The 21,706-nt window shown below is 43.3% G+C and overlaps 1 protein-coding gene across 3 annotated transcripts in view; it reads left to right on the top strand.

The window, feature by feature from the left end:
- The window catches only part of Naa25 (N-alpha-acetyltransferase 25, NatB auxiliary subunit), a 56,331-nt gene that overhangs the window by 9,013 nt on the left and 25,612 nt on the right, over window positions 1-21,706 (top strand). For all 3 annotated transcript variants that reach the window (XM_057765088.1, XM_057765087.1, XM_057765089.1), the window contains exons 2-12: window positions 1,770-1,855; window positions 4,064-4,202; window positions 6,898-7,016; window positions 11,032-11,106; window positions 12,525-12,632; window positions 12,907-12,985; window positions 15,149-15,260; window positions 16,073-16,162; window positions 18,591-18,760; window positions 19,722-19,834; window positions 21,302-21,509. In XM_057765088.1, coding sequence (XP_057621071.1) covers window positions 1,770-1,855; window positions 4,064-4,202; window positions 6,898-7,016; window positions 11,032-11,106; window positions 12,525-12,632; window positions 12,907-12,985; window positions 15,149-15,260; window positions 16,073-16,162; window positions 18,591-18,760; window positions 19,722-19,834; window positions 21,302-21,509 — 1,299 coding nt within the window. The remainder of the gene's footprint in view (window positions 1-1,769; window positions 1,856-4,063; window positions 4,203-6,897; window positions 7,017-11,031; window positions 11,107-12,524; window positions 12,633-12,906; window positions 12,986-15,148; window positions 15,261-16,072; window positions 16,163-18,590; window positions 18,761-19,721; window positions 19,835-21,301; window positions 21,510-21,706) is intronic.

Below are 21,706 nucleotides of genomic sequence, written 5' to 3'. Positions count from 1 at the left end.
GGGTTTATACTCCATGTGTGTAGTGCTCAAAGAGGCCAGAAGGGGCTATTGAATGCTCTGGAGTGGCAGTTAAAGGTAACTGTGAGTTGCCATGTTGGGCGGGAACAGTGCTGGTCCTGTGCTGAGCAGGCATTATTCCAGCCCCACTTGCAAGGGATCTTGGATAAAGGGAGTTTTCCCCCCGCTTTTTTCTTGTTTTGGATTTTCTTTCTTACATGAACAGAACCTGAAGGTGACGTTTTCTTTATCCTCATCCTGCTTATGTCCTGTAAAGCTTCTTAGTGGAAGTTCTAGAGCGGTCACTGATAACTGTAGACTCCATATATTCAGGCTTTTCCATGGGGTTGCCCATGGCTTTCTGATGCAGATTTCTAGTGTTGTAGCTAATGGTTACCAGGAAGAAACCAGTTCAAGGAACTGGAGAGATGGTTCAGTGGTTAAGAGCACTTGTTTTTCTTACAGAGGACCTGAGTTCAACTCCTAGAACCCACATAATGGCTCACAACCATCTGGAACCCCAATTCCAGGGGATCCAACACACACACATCGTGCACGAATCTGCATTCTAGCAAAGCATTCATACAAAGTAAATAAATCACTGGGCGGTGGTGGTGCACGCCTTTAATCCCAGCACTTGGGAGGCAGAGGCAGGCGGATCTCTGTGAGTTCGAGGCCAGCCTGGTCTACAAGAGCTATTTCCAGGACAGGAACCAAAAGCTACAGAGAAACCCTGTCTCGAAAATCAAACAAACAAACAAAACAAACAAACAAAAAACAAAACAAAGTAAATAAATCTTTAAAAAAATGTTCCCATTGGGGTGGGCTGCAGTTCTGTGGTTTAGATATGGTCTTACCATGTTCCCAGCCCTGGTGGAGCCCCTTCTCAGAGCCTTGTCAACTTCCAGAGCCAATAGGGAAATGTCCTTAGTCCTGACCCCAGCTTTGATTATTTATCAAATAATCACCCTAACAGTTTGAGCTCATCAAAGATGACTAATCGGCCGGGCGGTGGTGGCGCACGCCTTTAATCCCAGCATTTGGGAGGCAGAGGCAGGCGGATCTCTGTGAGTTCGAGACCAGCCTGGTCTACAAGAGCTAGTTCCAGGACAGGCTCCAAAGCTACAGAGAAACCCTGTCTCGAAAAACCAAAAAAAAAAAAAAAATGACTAATCTAAAAAACAAAAATAGGGGCTGGGGAGATGACTCAGCAGTTAAGAGCACTGGCTGTTCTTCCGGAGGACCCAGGTTCAATTTCCAGCACCCACAATGGCAGCTCACAACTACCTGTAACTCAAGTTCCAGGGGATCTAACATCCTCGCACAGACACACATACAAGCCAAACACCAGTGCACATAAAATAAATGATTAAAAAAGATGACTAGTCTAAGAGAAAGTCTATTTTAAAAAACAAACAAACAACAACAACAACAAAAACGGTGGCCTTGCTATGCATGTAGCCCAGGCTGGCTTCAACTACTCAGTTCACATTCCTAAACTGGGGACTGGTGTAAAAGGGTGGAGGTGGGTGTTGCACTGTGATCTCAGTACTTAGGAGTCTGAGGCAAGAAGATCCCAATGAGTTGAAGGCCAGCCTAGATTACTTAGTTTGAAGCTAGTCTAAGCTTCTGCCACCTGTGCAAACAAACACCACCTGCCTGGCCCATGATGTTTTAAATAAAAAATCAGGATATTTCTAAAGTCTCAAAGGCAACTGTATTTCTCATGTTTGCTGGTGAAATATTATGATACCTCTTATTTTTTTTAATAGATTATCTTGATAATGGGAATAATAAAATGGCAATTCAGCAAGCTGATAAACTGTTGAAGAAACACAAAGATCTTCACTGTGCGAAGGTAATTGCGTTTGTCCTTTACTTATATTTGTGGGTAATATATATGTATATTTTTTGAGGCAGCGTCTCTCTGTAGCCTAAGCTGGCCTGAAACTTGCTATGTAGACCAAACTGACTTCAGATTCAGAGAGATCCACCTGCTTCTGCTTCCCAAATGTTGGGAGGCCTGCACCATCATGCTGGGTTGTGAGTTCTATTTATAATTCTTTCTCATTTTCATTTTGTACTTTTCTTTATTATATTGTATTTTTGAGACATGGTCTTAATGTAACTGAGGATGACTTTGAAGTTCTGATTCTCTCGTTTTGCCCTCCCAGGCCCATTTCTTTTTCTCCCCCTTTCCCCTCCCTCACTCCCTTCCTCCCTTTCTTCCCTGTGGCTGTACAGATTCCACAGTGCAGAGCATGTAGAAGTCAGAGGAGAAACAACTTTTGGGTGTTGATTCTCTCCGCCTATCATGTCAGTTCCAGGGACTGAAGTCAGGTCACCAGACTTGTTTGCAGGAGCCTCTACCCACCAAGCCAGCTCCCCAGCTTGCTTGATTGTCAGCTCTCTTTCTTCCCCTGTGTATTACTGTCCTGAGCACTTTATATTGCATTGATAGTACTTAACTGAAGCTTAACTGTATATTTTGGGATACTATTTAACTTTATTTTCACAGTCATTTTTGTCTGAGACAGGGCTTCTCTGTGGTGTATCTCTGACTGTCCTAGAACTAGCTTTGTAGACAGGTTGGCCTCAAACTGAAAGAGATCTGCCTACCTCAGCCTTCTGGGATTATAGGCATGTGTTACCACACCCGGGTTATTTTCATAATCTTTAAAAACAATATTAGAAGTTCGAGGCCATCCTGGTCTACAAGAGCTAGTTCCAGGACAGGCTCCAAAACCACAGAGAAACCCTGTCTCGAAAAACCAAAAAAAAAAAAAAAAAAAAAAAAAAAAAAAAAAAAAACACAAAAAACAATATTAGAGCCAGGTGGTGTTGTTGGTGTATGCCTTTAATCCTCTGCACTTGAGAAGCAGAGGCACGCGGATCTCTGTGAGTTCAAGTCCAGCTGGTTCCGGAACTGATCCCAAAGCCACAGAAAAACCACAAAACAAAGAACAAACAGACGGAAAACAGTATTAGGTACTCGTATTGTGGCTAGGCTAAGAAGGAATTTTGAGTTGCTGTTTATTTATTTTTTGTGAGAAGAATTGTAGTTGATCACAGCTTAGCATTGATTGCAGCTTCTGCTTTTATCTTTGCTCTTGGTTCTCACTTTCTTGTCTTGGGGTATGCATATGGCCACTCATGGATTTTGGTGCACATGTGAGTACATGTGGAGGTAAAGGTGACATTTTCAAGATTTTATAACCGATGATGGTGGCCCATTCCTTTAATTCCAGCACTCGTGAGGCAGAGGCAGGAGGATCTTTGTGAGTTTGCAAGAACAGCCTGGCCTACAAAGCAAGTTTCCAGACAGTCAGGGCTACACAGAGAAATCCTGTCTCTCTCTCTCAAAAAAAAAAAAAAAGCCGGGCGGTGGTGGCGCACGCCTTTAATCCCAGCACTTGGGAGGCAGAGGCAGGCGGATCTCTGTGAGTTCGAGACCAGCCTGGTCTACAAGAGCTAGTTCCAGGACAGGCTCCAAAACCACAGAGAAACCCTGTCTCGAAAAACCCAAAAAAAAAAAAAAAAAAAAAAAAAAAAAAAAAAAAAGTTTTATTATTTCATTGTCTGTGTATACACCCCCTTCTCCATGCCTGTGGAGACTAGAATAGGTCACCTAAAACTGGAGTTACAGGTGTGTAAGCTGCCTGACATGAATGCTGGGATCATTAGTTTAGTCTTCATTATTGACCAGCAAGTGCTCTTAACCACTGATCCAACTCTCCATCCCCCACCTGTTAATTTATTTATTTTGAGACAGAGTTGCATTGGTGTGGGATTTGCCAAGTAAGCTAGGCTAGCTGGCCACTGTGCCTTTAGATCACTTGCCTCTGCATTCCTAGCACTGGAATTAGGAGCACGTGGTAATGCTTGGGCATTAGGCTCAGCTATAGTGCTTCCAAGGAGAACTTTACCAGTCCCGCCCTCACCTCTCTCCTTGCTTTTCTGGAGATGGGATCTTACTATGTAGCCCAGGCACAGACTTGGAACTCTCTCCATTCTTCCTTAGCTTTTCTTTTCCCGTGGAAGCTGATTTTTCTTTTCTTGCTGTCAGGTTCTCAAGGCAATTGGTTTACAGAGAACTGGAAAACAGGAGGAAGCCTTCACCTTGGCACAGGAGGTGGCTGCCCTTGAACCCACAGATGACAACTCTCTGCAGGCCCTGACGATCCTCTACCGGGAGATGCACCGTCGTATGTGACTTTCCTTGTCCCCTCCACCTGTGTGGATGACAGTAGAGAGATGAATGTATTGGTCGTGGCCTTTGGAGAGCTTCACCAGGATAGTTAAATGCATTAGCTTAACTTGAAATGAGAGTCAAAATGAGTTCCTTTCTTTCTTTTTTTCTTTTCTTTTTTTTGAGGCAGGATCTTACTATGTAGCTCTGGCTGGCCTGGAACTCACAGAGATCCGCCTATCTCTGGCTCTCTCTAGCAGGGATTAATGTTGTATACTTCCAAACCCCAGCCTCATTTGAATTTCTTTCTTTTTCTTTTTATAACTTATTTATTATGTATATAGTGTTCTGTCTTCATTTAATGACTGTAGGCCAGAAAAGGGCACCTGATCTTATTGTAGATAGTTGTGAGCCACCATGTGGTTCCTGGGAATTGAACTCAGTTCTTCTGGAAGATCAGTTAGTGCTCTTAACCTCTGAGCCATCTCTCCAGTCCTCATTTGAATTTCTTAAATATTTTATTATAAAATATATTGTTTTATGCAGTGTGCTAGTAAATTTGGTGAGTCATGAAGCTACCCTATAATTAAGAAGTAGAACCTTGTTGGGCTGGTAAGATGGCTCAGAGGTAAAAGACTACCGTGCAGACTGACACCTGACTTTAGTCTCCTGAGCCCACAATAGAAGGAGGAAGAAACTTCTAAGAGTTGTCCTTGAGCCATTATGTCTGCCTGCTCTGTCCACACTCTCCTTGCCCACATGTCTGCCGTGCTCACGTTCTCCTTGCCCACATGTCTGCCGTGCTCACGTTCTCCTTGCCCACATGTCTGCTGTGCTCACGTTCTCCTTGCCCATGTCTGTTTGTGCCATGCTCTCCTCACCCACACGTCTGTTGTGCCATGCTCTCCTCGCCCACATGTCTGTTGTGCCATGCTCTCCTCGCCCACACGTCTGTTGTGCCATGCTCTCCTCGCCCACACGTCTGTTGTGCCATGCTCTCCTCGCCCACACGTCTGTTGTGCCATGCTCTCCTCGCCCTCACGTCTGTTGTGCCATGCTCTCCTCGCCCACACGTCTGTTGTGCCATGCTCTCCTCGCCCACACGTCTGTTGTGCCATGCTCTCACATTAAGCAGTAAGGGAAAGACAGAGTGGATTAGAACAGTGTTGATGCTGGGAAAGCCTCCCACATTCCAACTGAGTCTCAGTTTCCTTGAGGAGTATTTCCTCTCCTGAATTACTTTGATTGACTTGTTTGCTGCCCTATCCCTTCTGTCTCTTCCCTTCTTTGTCTGAGCTAGACAATCCCTCTGCCAATGAATCACGTCTGAGGCCCTCTGCTGGCTTTAGTTCTCTGTCTTGTTGTTTCAGTGTGACAATGCCCCTTTAGTTTATCTTGGGTTTCATGTTGCTGGGTCTGTGCTATGTGCTTCTGTGTAATGCACTTCTGGACTGATACCCATGTGGCTCTGGTGGATCCATGTTCATTGCCAGGGATTATTCATTCCACGATGCCACCGCAGCTAGGAACAGAATTGTTGTATCAGAGAGAGTTTGTTTTGCTTGATGATGAAGAAAGATAATATTGACTATTTCTGTGATACTGGAGATCAAATACAGGACCTTACACATGCTAGGCAAATGCTCAGTTCCTAAGCTGCACTCCTTAATATATTTTTTATTTCGAGCTGACTTTTACTAACTGTGCCAGAGTGGCCTTGAACTTAGTCTATAAACAAGACCTTTAACTTGCTGTCTTCCAACTTCAAACTTCCAAAAACTGGGATCATAGGCATGTGCTGCCATACCTAGCTGCATTGGGTATCAATTAGTTAATGCTATACTAGAGATCTTCTCTTTTAGTCAGAGTTTAACATAGAGAAGAGACAGCGATCAAATTGGGAAGGAGAGGCAGACTCTTCAGGGTGAGGCCTGCAGAGAGGATTGGGTTTGTGTTCTCGCTGGAACTGGTACGTGCATGGGGTTTACTGAGTAGAAAAGGGAACAGAAGAAGCTATGCAGTGGGAACAGCATATTAGGCCAGGATATGACATAGGATACCCTGAAGAACTACAGTTAATGTCACTACACAGTGGAGGGCTAAAAGAGAGAGTTGAAAGGAGACAGATTGAGTTCATGGCACAGATACCATGAAGAGATATGACCTACCTAATCCATGCTTCATCAAAACAACACTTAAAGCTAGATGTGATGGCACGCACCGTTAGTCCTAGCACTTGGGAGGCAGATGCAGGATCTGGCCACCCTGGTCTACAGAGTAAGTTTCAGGACATCCAGGTCTGTTAAACAGAAAAACCCTGCCTTGAAAAAAACAGCAAAAAATACCCTCAACAATACTTAAGCAGAAGATGGGAACAATACCTCCATGTCCTTTAGCGCCAGGAGGAACCATTTAACCCTTTCAACCTGTGGGTCAAGACCTTTTGGGGGTCAAAGGACCCTTTCACAGAGATCAAGCCAGATATCCTGCATATCAGATATTTTTATTACATTTCATAACAGTGACAAAACTACAGTTATGAAGTAGCAACAAAAATAATATGGTTGGGGGGGGTCACCACAGCATGAGAAACTGTATTAAAGGGTCTCAGCATTAGAAAGACTGAGAACACCTGCTTTAACCAAACAGAAAAGAGCATTAGGATTTTATCTTATGGAAGCAAAACCCAATCTTGCTTGTCTTCCTCTTAGCGGAGTTAGTCACAAAGCTTTATGAGGCGGCTGTGAAGAAAGTTCCCAACAGCGAGGAGTATCACTCTCACCTCTTCATGGCCTACGCCAGAGTGGGCGAGTACAAGAAGATGCAGCAGGTAACCAAATTCACAGCCTTCTGGGTAGGGCGCAAAGTCTCTGCTATGATTGAGCTGCTGTGTGTGTGGTGATCAGCCAGTTACGGAGTACTCAGGGATTTGGGGAAGTTGGCTGGCTGCTCATGTGTTTGCTTTGGTTTGCTGTCAGCTTGAGATTGCTCTAGAGTGACATGCCTGTTCAGGTTTCAGAAAGTGGATAGGCAGAAATCACAGAGCACAAAACAGAGAGCTGCTCTTAAGTTTACATCCAGTTAATTGAGCTGCTTTAGCCTTCTGAGAGTTAGATAAATTCACCAGGGGAAAAGTCCCTATGGCTGAAATTCTTAGCTTTTGCTCTCTAGAGGTGGCTTATTTGATCGGATTTTAGGGGTTCTTTGTGTACATTTGAAGAATGTTACACAAATATTTACTGTTTTTTTTTTTTTTTTTTTTGTGGCATGGTGGGTGAAACCCAGGCTAGGCAGATGTTACTGCTGGCTGTATTCTTAGCCCTTTAGAAGTTGAATTAGGGCTGGGGCTGTAGCTCAGTCGGAATGTTTGCCAGGAGTGCACAATTTCTGGGTTTACCCCCAACATTAATGTGAGCTGGACATAGTGGCACATGCCTTTAATCCCAACACTCTGGAAGTCAAGGCAAATCAATCAATCAATCAATCAATCAATCAATCAATCAGAGGTTCGAGGCCATCCTTAGCTATATGATGATTTGTGGTCAGCCTGGGTACCATGAAAGACTTTTGCCCAGAAAAGCCTTCAACTTGATGCCATTCTGTCTTCAGCTTCCTGAGTAGCTGGGATTGTAGACGTGTGTCACCACATCCAGCTCAGTGTAGTGTTTTGTGTCTTTAACCGCATTGTATGATAAACCTGTCATAGTGGCATGTGCCTATCATCGAAGTACCTGAGTAGATGGTGGGAGGGTCAAGAATTGAAAGTTAGCTGCATAATAAGTTCAAGTACAAGGCCCTGGAATGAATTCAAGATCTTGCTTCAAAAAGAAAACAACAAAACCTGCTTGTAGCTAAGCCTTTCCTGGAACTTTGCTTTAAACTTAATAAGCAGTATCTAGCAAGGCTTGAGTTTCAGTTTCTGCTTCTTGAGTGCTGATATTTTTATAATTTGAATTTTTGGGGGCTGGAGAGATGGTTCAGTGGTTAAGAGCATTGGCTGCTCTTCCAGAGGTCCTGAGTTCAATTCCCAGCAATGACCTGGTGGCTCACAACCATCCATAATGAGATTTGATGCCCTCTTCTGGCTTGCAGGCATACATGCAGGCAAACACTATACATAATTAAAAAAATAAATCTTAAAAATAAATTTGAGTTTTGGTTTAACATGTTCTTTGCCTGCAGTATCACACCGTAGCAATAGGAAGTCAGACAGGGTAATACAAATCCTTCCTCAGAATCAACGTTTATATTCTCTTATAGAAGTTTTCAAAGTAGAAGTACTTCTTGTGTCTCTCATGAACTTGTTTTCCTTCCTCTATGGTTTTTGGTGCTGGAGATTGACCTAGGGCCCTACACGTACTGGATGTCTACCCTTCATGCAAAGCCCAGCCTTTGACTCCTTGAGTTTTTTGTTAGTGTTAGAGATTGGACCCAGTGCTTTCTGGTGATAGGCCAGCGCTCTCCCACTAAAACTGGCCCAGCCCTCTTGATTTTTCTTGTGTGTGTATGGAACTCGGGTCCTTTGGAAGGACAGCAGGCTCTCTTAACCGCTGAGCCATTTTTCCACCCCATGACTCACTCTCTTTGATTTTGTTCAGACTCATTTCCCTTCTGAGAATTGATGACTTACTCACCTGTTGACCTCAAATGTTTGTGCATCCTAATATCTTCAGTCTAGCCTAGAGCCTCACTTGTCCTTTATGATCCATCTGAAATGCTATTTTTCAGGGGATTTCATAATGATACTTCCCCATTTTCTCTTAAGGAGGAAAGAACGTGTGTGATTTCACCTTTCTTGGAATCACCTAGCATGTGATTCTGTTTATTGATTTATTGTTCCTTTTATTGTGTGTGTGTGTGTGTGTGTGTATGTATATATATATATGGGTGTGTTTTGCTACTTGTATGTTTGTGTACAGTATCTGAGGAGGATAGAAGTGGGTAACTAAATCTCCTGGGTCTATAGTTAAAGACAGTTTTGAACAGTTTTGTGGGTGCTAGAAAGTGAATCTGGATCTCTGGAATCTGGAAGAGCAGCCAGTGCTCCTAACTTGCCAGCCTGTAGTATGGTGAGCTTTTTTTTTTTTTTTTTTTTTGGTGGGGGGAGGGACATTCAAGACAGGGTTTCTCTGTGTAGCCTCTCCTGGAACTCTCTGTAGATCATGCTGACCTTGATCTCAGAGATTCCCCTAGTGCTAGGATTAAAGGCATGTACCACCACCACCTGGCTAGTATGCTGTTTTTATACACATTTCTATTGTTAGGTAAATTTTAATTGGTTAGATCTGTGTTAAGCATTTGGGAGATGGGTATAGGAAGATCGAAAATTTAGAGCCATTTTCAGCTACATAGCAAGCCTGAGGCGGCTTCAGCTGCATGTTTATCTGTGCCCAGAAAAGAATCAAGGACTTGGGCTGGGTGGTAGCGGTGCACACCTTTGATTCCAGCACTTGGGGAGGTGGAGGCAAAGGCAGGTGGATCTCTGTGAGTTTGAGGCCAGCCTGGTCTACAGAATGTGTTCCAGTTCAAGCTCCAAAACTACACAGAAAAAAACCAAAACAAAAATAATCAAGATATTGAGAGAAAACTCCGTTGGTAAAATGCTTGCCATGTAAACATGAGGCCAGAGTTTGATTCCCAGTACCCAGTACCCTACATTAAATATGATGGCTTTCTTGTAATTCCAGTGCTAAGGAGGCCTTTTTCTGGCCAGCCAGCTTAGCTTAATTGACAAGCCTCAGATCCCAGTAGAGACCCTATCTCAGAAAGCAAAGTGGACAGCTCCTGAGGAACAACCCCTGAGGTTGTCCTCTGGCCTCCATAGGCATGTACACACATGTGAATCCATATGCATAAACACACACCACTTCTAATGAATTATTTGTGTGGTTTACATTTTGCCTTATCTCTTTTTTGCTTGTGCTAGATTTTGCTTATGCCTAGAACAGGTTCCTTTTTTGAGTTGAAGGGATTTGGGGGCAGCAATTCAGTATGCTCAAGTAATTCTAGTTAGCTCTGTTTTTCTACATCTGCTCTAAGTGTGGGCATAGTATGTAAAAGGGTTAGTCATTTTTTCTGTTAGTTTTTTGAGACAGTGTCTCATGTTGCTTACTATATAGCTAAGAGTGAAGTCTTGATCTTCTGTCTCTACCTCAAGTTCTGGGAGGCCATGTTCATTATAGGCATGTTCCATTGTGCCTGGCTGGTGGGGTTAGCTGTAATTATTGATAGCTTGGAAGGACCAAATGTTTCCCACCAAGTCTACCTCCTGTCTGATGGCCCTGCTTGCTGTAGTTGTTTCAAGGTCTTCAGTGAGGACTGCTACTGTGACTTGTTTGTTTGGACAGGGTCTCAGCCCAAGTTGACTTCAAGCTCCCTGTGCAGCTGAGGATGATTGAACCTCCTTTGTCTCCCAAGTGCCTGAGACTATGAGCATGTATCCCGTGCCTGGGCAGTGGTGGGCATTCCTATGGCTTTGGGCATGGTAGGCACGCACTCCACCAACTGAACTTTATCCAAGTCTGAAGATCACACTGATAAACATTCATAGTCAAATTTTGTGAATTTTGGTAGTCTTCTTAGAACTGTACTGCTTCACATCCATTTTCTGAGTTTGGACTTAAATGGTTCAAAAGTTGAACTGTCACTCAGGATGTAAAACTTGACATTTATGATTATTTGTTGTTGTCATAGTGATGAGGTTATCAGGCACTGCCATCACCTACAGTATGTAACTGTGTTACTGCTCTCCTCGGGAATGTGCCACACACTCAGACTTATATTTGTTTTCATTTCCAGTTTATTAATTGTCTATCTGATGTTCTCTAAATTATGCTCTGTTTCAGGCTGGCATGGCTCTGTATAAGATTGTCCCCAAAAACCCTTACTATTTTTGGTCTGTGATGAGCTTAATCATGCAAGTAAGTATGTTGCTCAGAATTGGATTGAAGTGTCTTTACCATCTTTGTCTCTAATGAACTGTGTCAGGAGGGTCTTGACGGATCACCCCTTGGTTTTCACTTTGGGAATACTTTGTTTAATTAAATTTTATTTTATGTATATGGGTGTTTTGCCTGTATGTATGTATGTCTGTGAACCATGTACTGGTAGCTGCTGAGGCCAGAAGAGGGTGTCTGGTGCCTTGGAACAGGAGTTACAGTTTTGAGCCACCATGTGGGTGCTGGGAATCAAACTTGATTCTTCTGAAAGAATAGCCAGTGCTCTTAACCTCTGAGACAGTTTTCCACCTTTCTTATTTAGTGTTTTTTGTTTTGTTTTGAGATAGGGTATCACCTTGAACTTACTATGTAACCTAGGTTGACCTCAAACTCAAGATCCTGCTGCCTCCACCTCTTGAATTTGGGGGTTACAGGTGAGGTGGCTATCGTGCCTGGCTGCTTGGTAGTTTCTCAGTTGTCCTATTAGTTTATCCCAGGCCGGCTCCCAACAGGATGTGGCTACAGAGGACTTGAGTATTGGGATTACAGGTGTGCATCACTACACCTGGCTGGTGTTTGTTCTTATCAAGCTTCAACTTCCTGTTTTGTGGAATGGAGATGCTTATCTCCCAGAACTCCTGTAAGAATCACACTGAGACCCTCTGGGGAGAAGGGGCTGGGAGGTCATGCTGAGAGAACACATTACAGACTAGGCATGGTGACACACCTGGAACCCCAAGCACAGCAAGATGATCTGGAGTTTGAGGCTGAATCAGGGTGCAAGTGAGACCCTGTTCGAGAAGATAAAAAAAAAATTATCACAATAAACCAAGCTCTCTATCTTCAAGTATGTGGGGCTTTACTAGAAATTGTCAAACTACTGGGGGAATCCTTTCTCTAGTTTCTATATCTGTAAGTTGAGTATATATCTACTTTGAAAGGTTGTGTCCTCTGGATAAGTGAGCCTTGAGCAGAATCTTTGCACTGTTCAGTTAACAGTAGTCCTGGTTTAAAAATGGTGGCTATATGGTAATTAGCTAGTACCAAGAGCTGTGTAACTAGAATTGGGATGTCTCCTTTTGTAGCTGTGTTAGTATATCAAGGCACAGTGTACACAGCTTCCTTCTTGGCACCCTGGTAATGTAATACCAAACAGAGGCATCCCTTTTTGAGTACTTGTAGGTAACTGTCAGATCAGCCTGTCAAAGCACTAAGTCATGTAGAAGCCAGGAGTTGTAGGAATGAATGGGATGCTAAGGCGGCTATGATTCCGCGTGTCCACGTAGTAGATTCATATTAGGCCTGTTATGTACACAGTGGACTGGGGGCCAGAGTCACTGGTCTTAGTGGTGTTCTGCAGGAGAGAGATCACAGCAAAACATTTATCATTCCTCTTGCAGTCTATATCCGCACGAGATGAAAATCTCTCAAAAACCATGTTTCTGCCCCTGGCAGAGAGGATGGTAGAAAAAATGGTGAAAGAGGACAAGATAGAAGCTGAAGCTGAAGTGAGTATACGCCCTTCCTCCATTTTCCCAATTTTGACAACAATTTCCACTTTATAGCTGGTGACCCTATCTGAGCCTTTGGTAAAAAAGACTTGCCTGACTCAGCTAGGGATCATGAAATTGAGCTATCTCTGGAAAGTGCTCTCTGTTAATTAAGATGTATGTGGAAAGGAAAAGTCGTCGACACAGTTCTGTTTAATAATTGTAATGAGTACACAGATGCTTGCGTTCCTGCTCGCTTCTCAATGCTGTAACTGTTTGTGTCTTCTACAAGGTTGAACTTTATTATATGATCCTGGAACGCTTGGGGAAGTACCAGGAAGCCCTGGATGTCATTAGAGGGAAATTAGGAGGTAATTTAAAAATTTTCCTGTTTTGTTTTTAATTTGAAGATGAAACTTACTTGTGGTTGAAAAATTCCCATACAGTCATAAAAGTCCTATAACTTTGCTATATACTTCTATGTTCTAAACATAGGGGTTTTTGTATTGTTTTTATTGAGCTGTACATTTTTGTCTGCTCCCCTCCCTTCCTTCTCTCCTCCTCTCTCCCCTTCTACCCTATCCTGTGAGCCCCATGCTCCCAATTTACTCAGAAGATCTTGTCCTTTTCTCCTTTCTTTGTAGATCTATGTATATCCCTCTTAAGGTTCTCTTTGTTGTCTAGGTTCTCTGGGGTTGTGAACTGTGTGGACTGTAAGTGGTTTTGTTTTTGTTTTAAAGATTTATATTTATTTAGTACTTTTACAGTGTTCTACCTGCATGTATGCTTACAGGCCAGAAGGCGGATCCTTTATGGATGGTTGTGAGCCACTATGTGGTTGCTGAGAACTCAGGACCTCTGGAAGAGGAGCCAGTGCTCTCTCCCTGTAGGCTGGTTTCTAAACTTGTGTTTAAACTATTAACAGTATTTTCATCCCAAGCACTTAGGAGCCAGAGGCAGGCTTGGTCTACATAGTGAGTTCTAGGATAGCCAGGGCTGTGTAGAGAAACCAACCCTGTCTCAAACAATAACACTTTTTTTTTATTAATTAATTTATTTAATTATTAAAGATTTCTGCCTCTTCCCCGCCACCACCTCCCATTCCCTCCTCCTCCCCCAATCAAGTCTTCCTCCCTCCTCAGCCCAAAGAGCAAGCAGGTTTCTCTGCCCTGTGGGAGGTCCAAGGACCACCCACCTCCATCCAGGTCTATTAAGGTGAGCATCCAAACTACCTGGGCTCCCACAAAGCCATTACGTGCAATAGGATCAAGAACCCATTGCCATTGTTCTTCAGTTCTCAGTAGTCCTCATTGTCCGTTATGTTTAGCGAGACCGGTTTTGTCCCATGCTTTTTCAGACCCCGGCCAGCTGGCCTTGGTGAGTTCCCGATAGAACATCCCCATTGTCTCAGTGTGTGGGTGCACCCCTCGCGGTCCTGAGTTCCTTGCTCGTGCTCACTCTCCTTCTGCTCCTCCTTTGGATCGTGAGACTTCAGTCCAGTGCTCCAATGTTGGTCTCTGTCTCTGTCTTCTTTCATCGCCTGATGAAGGTTAATATTCAGGAGGATGCTTATATGTTTTTCTTTGGGTTCACCTTCTTATTTAGCTTCTCTAGAATCACGAATTATAGTCTCAATGTCCTTTATTTATGGCTAGAAACCAAATATGAGTGAGTACATCCCATGTTCCTCTTTTTGGGTCTGGCTTACCTCACTCAGGATAGTAACAATAACACTTTTTTTTATTAATTCTTTGAGAATTTCATACAAGGTAATTTTTCACCCTCTCTCAACTTTCCCTAGGTCTTCCCCACTTCATTATCTCCCTACTACCACCTTCCTGCCCCCAGTTTCTTCCATTGCGCCCAGTTTGTGCTTCCCATAAACTCCTGGGTTTAACTTTTTTTTGTTTTGTTTTGTTTTTCAAGACGTCCTGGGAATGGTGTTCTTTGTAGATCCATACTCTTAGGGATCCTCCAACTTCTGCCTCCCAAATGCTGGGACTAAAGGTGGGCACCACCATGCCCAGCTCAGGTTATCACCCTCCACTATTTATTTATTTATTTATTTACTTATTTATTTATTTATGAATTTTCAAGACAGGGTTTTTCTGTGTAGCCCTGGTTGTCCTGGTCCGGATATGTTGTATTTTACATGTATCTATCACAGCTCAGTGTGGATCGTCAACGATTATTTAAATTTATTGTAGGAAATGTTTCTATTTAGGAAAAGGATCTTTGTAAGATAGTAGAGTGTATTATTTTAAGAATGAGTTTCTTTTCTTTTGTGTTTTTTTTGTTTTTTTTTTTTTTTGTTTTGTTTTGTTTTTTGAGACAAGGTTTCTCTCTGTAGCTCTAACTGTCCTAGAACTAGCTGTGTAGACCAGGCTGACCTCGAACAGGTCCATCTGCTTCTGCCTCCCGAGTGCTAGAAGTTTATTTTCTTGAGGGAGCCAACAAATATGACACCCCCCCTTGATTGGATTTTATTCTGGTAGACATGAAACTAGCCAATCTTTTATACCTTTTTGTTGTAGATAAGTTGACAAGTGAGATTCAGAGTCGGGAAAACAAATGCATGGCCATGTACAAGAAACTGAGCAGGTGGCCAGAGTGCAACGCCCTTTCCCGACGCCTCCTGTTGAAAAAGTGAGTAGATGGCCACTGCTTGTGAGCTGAGAGCCTTGGAAGGTTTCCAGGCCCCCGAGACTGATGCTGGTCTGTGTTGTGAGAGTTCTGGGTATGTTAGAAGTTTACAATGAGCTTTATATTTTTTTTTTTTTTTTTGGTTTTTCGAGACAGGGTTTCTCTGTGGTTTTGGAGCCTGTCCTGGAACTAGCTCTTGTAGACCAGGCTGGTCTCGAACTCCCAGAGATCCGCCTGCCTCTGCCTTCCGAGTGCTGGGATTAAAGGCGTGCACCACCACCGCCCGGCCTGAGCTTTATATTTTGAAAGTAAGTCCTAATGGGTCCTGGGAAGTGGTGGATAAGTTATTTCTTAAGGATTAGCGTGGAGTTACTGTATTACTTTTTGTTTGTTTTTGTTTTTTGAAACCAGGTTTCCCTGTGTAGCTCTGGCTGTCCTAGAACTAGCTTTGTAGACCAGGCTGGCCTGGATCTCTGTGAAGAGATGCCCCTGCCTCTGCCTCCTGAGTGCTGTGATAATAGGTGTGAGCCATCACCACCTAGCAAGTTTCTGTGTCATATTTGACACTGGCCTTAAAGAGGCTTCCCTCTTCATGCCAGTTCCTAGTTAGGAAGAGCTCATTGGGTAATTGTATGTTAGGAAGTTGGTCTTTGAGTATCTAGAAAGCCTCAGGCTCTGACAGTCTCCACAATGCCATCTTGGGGGGTCCTGGTGTACGTGGGCATGACTTAGAAAATTGGTTGAAGTCATAGTACCTAAGGAACCTTATCACAACTTGAGTTTAATCCTGTGTGCATCATTCAATCTGATTTTAGCTCAGATGACTGGCAGTTCTATCTGACTTATTTCGATTCTGTCTTTCGACTGATTGAAGAGGCCTGGACGCCTCCTGCTGAAGGGGAACAGTAAGTTGTCATCTTTTTTTACTTTCTTAACATTTTTTTTAAAATAAGGAGTGATATGTGACGTAATTGTAAGATGTTTCCAAAAATTTCAGTTTATTTAACATATATTAATTAATTTGCCTGCATGTATGTATATGTATATATGTGTGTGTATGTGTGTGTGTCCATGTATGTATATATATGTATATCTATATGTTTATATATTTACTGTGTTTCTACTTAGTGTGCAGGGGGGCAGAAGAGGGCATTGAATCTCATGGAACAGGAGTTATTGACTGGTGTGAGCTGCCATGTGGGTACTGGGAATTGAACGCCTGGAAGAGCAATAGTGTTCATAACTGATGTACCATCTCTCTAGCCTTTAGGTTATACTTTAAGTGGTTTTGTTTGGGCAGCTTGCATTAAGTGACACCCTGGGGATTATTAGTCTGTGACCCCAAATGGTTGTCATCTTTGAGGTACAGGTTCACTTTCTGTGGACAGGTAGTTGACCCTAGGGCTCACATTGGTATGCAAGGCTTCTTAGCACTGAACTTTATTCCCAGGATAGTGACTTCTATTTTGCCTTAGCCTGAGTGCTGGGATTACAGGCATATGTCAGCATGTCTGTTTTACAGTGGTACTTTTGAGTGTGATGGAGCAAGAGGACTTTATTGTGCATCAATTATGCTTTATCACTCCACAAATACATTCTTTTTAAACAGTCATTTTGTTTTACTGTAATAAACACATGTGCCCTGTAAGACTCATTTTAGTCCCCATGTGGTATTTAGTCCCACTTAACCTGTCAATGTAAAAATAAATCCTCACAGTCTCTTGCCTCCCCACTGGCTTCTATCCTTTGTTAACACAGTGCTGTGTACTGAGAGTGGGATTAGGTCAGACATGCTGGTTGTTGTGGTGTCTTCCTCCCAAAATATGTGTATGCTCTTTCATTGTGGTAGATGTAAGTCTGTTTCCTTTTTTTTTTTAATATTTATTTATTTATTTATTATTTATACAATATTCTGTCTGTGCGTGTGTCTGCAGGCCAGAAGAAGGCACCAGACCTCATTACAGATGGTTGTGAGCCACCATGTGGTTGCTGGGAATTGAACTCAGGACCTTTGGAAGAGCAAGCAATGCTCTTAACCTCTGAGCCATCTCTCCAGCCCCTTTTTCTTTTTTTTTTCTTTCTTCCTTTTTTTTTTTTTGAGTGGCTCAAGAGTTATCTTTGAGAGTTATTTCTTGATCCATTAATGTCTCTGCTGTTGATTGCAGTTAGGTTATTAGCAGAAATTTTTCTTCCCCCCTTTTATAGCTAGTATGAAGAAAAAATATTGAATCTTTAAAAAACAGGTTTTTTGTTTTGTTTTGCTTTTCTTGCATTTTTGAGACCGGGTTTCTCTTTAGTATCCCTGGCTGTCCTGGAACTCACTCAGTACACCAGGTTGGCCTTGAACTCAGAGAACCACCTGCTTCCTCTGTGCTGAGATTAAAGGTAGGGGCCACCACCTCCTGGCCAAAAAACAATTTTTGTAAAAGCTTCATTTAACCAGGCATATTGGTTGACACCCTTAGTCCCAGTACTTGGGGCACTGAGAAGGCAGAAGCGGGTGGATCTCTGAGTCCAAAGCTGGCTTGGTCTGCAGAATGAGTTCTAGGACAGCCAGGGCAACATAGAGAAACCCTGTCTTGAAACAACAAACAGGAAATAGAAAACCAAAACAACAAAAAAGCTTTATTTATTTGTGTGTGTACTTGTGTGCCACCCCAAAGGTCAGAGGACACCTTGTGGGAGTGAGTACTCTCCTACTATGTGGGTCCTCATTCATAAAGGCAATTTGACTGCTGAGCTGTCTTGCCACTTTTAAAGAGGTGAGGGTGATTTGTTAATCTACAGTATTCAGAAGTCAAAGTGAAGAAGAATTTTATAGCTTGTTACTTGTTAGATCAGGCTCATGGCTTTCTCATACCTGCTTGACCTCGTGTGGGTTGCACCCTTCACTGCCTTGCTAAGGACTGCCTAACCCTCTAGTCATGTGAAGCAAGTGATTTCTCACTAATCCACACTGCTAGCCATTTGCTTTTTTTAGGGGGGTGGGGTTTGTGACAGCGACTCTAGCCCTAGCTGTCCTGGAACTGTGTAAACCTGGCTGGTTTAGAACACATAGAGATCTGTCTGCCTCTTCCTCCCAAGTACTCGGAGCCCTTGACTTTTTGAGGCAAGGTCTTCATATGCAGCCATTGCTGACCTTTGCTTAGTCTCCTGCTATCTGCTGGAGGCGTGGGTTGTAGCTGTGGCACCTACCACACTCTGTCACTGTTCTTTTATTGCTGTTTTTGTTGTTTATAGATAGCAAACTGCGGTTTCTTAAGATCAGTCTCTCTTGGCTTCAACTTTGTGGAGCCTGTTGGAAGCAGTAATGGTGCCTTGTGTTTCCTTCAGCTCCTTAGAAGGGGAAGTACACTGCTCTGCAGAAGACGCTGTGAAGTTTATAGAGGATCGGATAATGGAGGCATCACAAAATGCCAGGCATGTCCGAGGCCCACACCTTGCTAAGTTGGAGCTTATCAGGCGCCTGCGGAGCCAAGGTTGTAATGACGAGTACAAGCTGGGTAAGAATCATTGGACATTGGGGAGCACTAGAGAAGATGAGCGATACGCTTCAGATCTTGAGTTCAGTCCTCATTATCAATGCGCTTATTATCTGAAAATAATTACTAAAGATGGCTTACTTACAAAAAAATTCATCTTCCACACATAATCCGTTTGGCTTTATTTTATTTATTTTACATACCAACCACTGTCGCCCTTCCCTCCTCTCTTCCCATTCCCTCCCCCGATCGACTTAGCTTTTTATATTAGTGTATCTGTTTAGTCCATCTGGTCTTAAAGAGAAATTTCCAGTCCTGCCCTTCTGAATATTTCTCAGAGTATATGAGTATTCTTTCTGATTTGCGTTTTTTTTTTTTTTTTTTTTTTTTTGTGAATGGATCTCATTCAGTAGCCCAAACTTACCTGGAACTCAGCCTCCCAGTGTGAGCCTACCTTTCATTTATTCATTTATTCTTTCATTTATTTATTCATTCATTCATTCATTCATTCATTCATTCATTCATGTATTTGTTTATTGAAGGTGGGAAGGGTAGCCTGGAGCTTGCTGTAAAATTGAGAATGACTTTAAAGTGACCCTCCTGTCTCCGCCTCCCAAATGCTGGGATTACAGGTGTGCCCACCATACATAATTCTTGTCTTTTTTTTTTTTGGGACCAGGTTTCTCTGTGTATATCTGGCTATCCTGGAACTTGCTATATAGACCAGGATGTCCTCAAACTCACAGAGATCCTTCTGCCTTTGCCTCCTGAATGCTGGGATTAAAGGTGTGTGCCACCACCACCTAGCAACACCATACTTAACTCTTATTTCTTTATCTTTTATTATGTTTTGTCTTTTATATTTTGAGACAGAGTGCTGGTCTTAAAGGTGTGTGCCACTGTGACTGGCTTCAGGCAAAGTTAATTTGAAGGAAACAGACCAGTCTGTGAGTAATGAGTAATGTAGTGTCCTCTCTTGAAGGTGACCCAGAAGAGTTAATGTTCCAGTATTTCAAGAAGTTTGGGGATAAGCCATGTTGCTTCACAGACCTGAAGGTGTTTGTTGACCTCTTGCCTGCTGCCCAGTGCACACAAGTATGTGTCTCTCAGAGTTCTGTGCATGTGCACTAGCGCAGGAAAGGCGATATAGTAAGTGCCTTGCAGCCGCAGTGCTTGGTGAGGTCTAGAACCAGTGGAAAATCACACTTGGGCATCTCACCTGGCTCAGGTTTCTCACCTGTCAATAGGATCTTAATTTTTCAGCGAAGGATCATGTGGCCCAGGGTCTTCCTTCCTCTGCCTTCAAACATTGGGATCAGGTGTGAGCCTTTACACCTGACTGATTTCATCTAGAGGCTGAGCAGTTTCAAGTCAAGCTACTCTGGCACTTGTGGCATGTACATCTTGCTGTGTCTTTACACATTGGAGAGCCATACATAGGATTTCCCTAGACCAGTGGTTCTCAACCTTCTAACACAGTGACCTTTTAATACAATTCCTCGTGTTGTGGTGACTTCCAGACATAAAATTATTTCATTGCTACTTCATAACTGCAATTTTGCTACTGTTATGAATCGTCAGTATATATGTGATATGCGACACCCAAAGGGGTTGAGAACCACTTCGCTAGACTGTTTCATACTGAGAAGTATTTGGTGCATGTTCCAGAGCTGACCTTGGCCATAGGCAGTTGGAGTCCTTTATCTACAAGGGAGCAGTGTGACTGAGGTAGGATAGGTGCAGAGATAAAGGCATGAATAAACCGTATCTGCCGTCCACTGGTTTACTAGTAACCCTGTGGCAAAGCTTGATGACTGGAAGTCTTATTGTGCCAGGGCTCCTGCCATGTGGCCTACCATAAAGCCTTCTGTGCCCATGAGGAGTAAAGTGGACTGAGCACAGTGTATCTTCACTCCACCAGGACTTAATACTTTGACAGACTTAGGTGACTCATCTAGGACACATGTGTGGTCCATGCCTTTAATCCCAGCTCCCTACCTAATACAGATCCATTAGTCTCAGTTGAGTTCTGAAAGACTCTTCATTCTTGTTGTCTAAGTGGAGCTGTTCTTGCGGTGTTTGTGTACAGAGTTCAGGGGTATGACTTCTTGGGTAAATTGTAACATGCAGAAGGGAAGACCATAAGTATTAAAGATAAGGTCTTTGGGGGCTGGAGAGATTGGCTCAGCGATTAAGAGTGCTGCCTGCTCTCACACAAATCCAGGTTCAATTCCTACCGCCCACTTGGTAGTTCACAATTATCTGTACATTGATCTGGTGACGACTTCTGGCTTCCATGAATACACGCAATGTAGTACACACCACATGTACAGGCAAAACACCCACACACATAGAATAAAAGTAAAGGGGTGGGAGGATCTCCTGTGGCTCAGTTTGTATAGCCATGCATGATCTAGGCGTGCAGCACCATACCTGGTCTTTGCGAGCTAGAGGTTGGACAATAGCTGTGGGGGTAGAGAGAGCTGGTACAGGAATCCTATAGAGCATCTCAGTGTCCCAAAGACATCTGCATTGTGTGGCCTTTGTTCTTCCTCTCTGCAGTTTATTAATCAGCTTCTTGGAGTTGTTCCGTTGTCAACACCAACAGAGGACAAACTTGCCCTGCCAGGTGACATCCGTGCCCTGCAGCAGCATCTGTGTGTCGTGCAGCTGACAAGGCTCCTTGGCTTGTACCACATCATGGATAAGAACCAGAAGCTGGGTGTGGTCAGAGAGTTGATGTTAAGGTACCAACACGGACTGGAGTTTGGTGAGTAGCCATTCAGATGTGTGTGTTGCCCGTGTCCTCCCCACCCTCCTGCCAGTTCTGCTAAGACCGAGAAGTCAGTATGTAAAGTACCTAGAGCCCGCTCCTCTAGTGCACATACTCGGCATTTTATCGAATGCTTCCCCAATCTGAGTAATTCTCAGAAACCTAGTTAGGCTAACAGGTGTTGTCTGCTCCTC

Source organism: Chionomys nivalis, chromosome 3 (genome assembly GCF_950005125.1).
Source record: "Chionomys nivalis chromosome 3, mChiNiv1.1, whole genome shotgun sequence".
Lineage (NCBI taxonomy): Eukaryota > Metazoa > Chordata > Mammalia > Rodentia > Cricetidae > Chionomys > Chionomys nivalis.
Note: the sequence above shows the minus strand (reverse complement) of the source record. Positions and strands in the feature narration are given on the sequence as shown.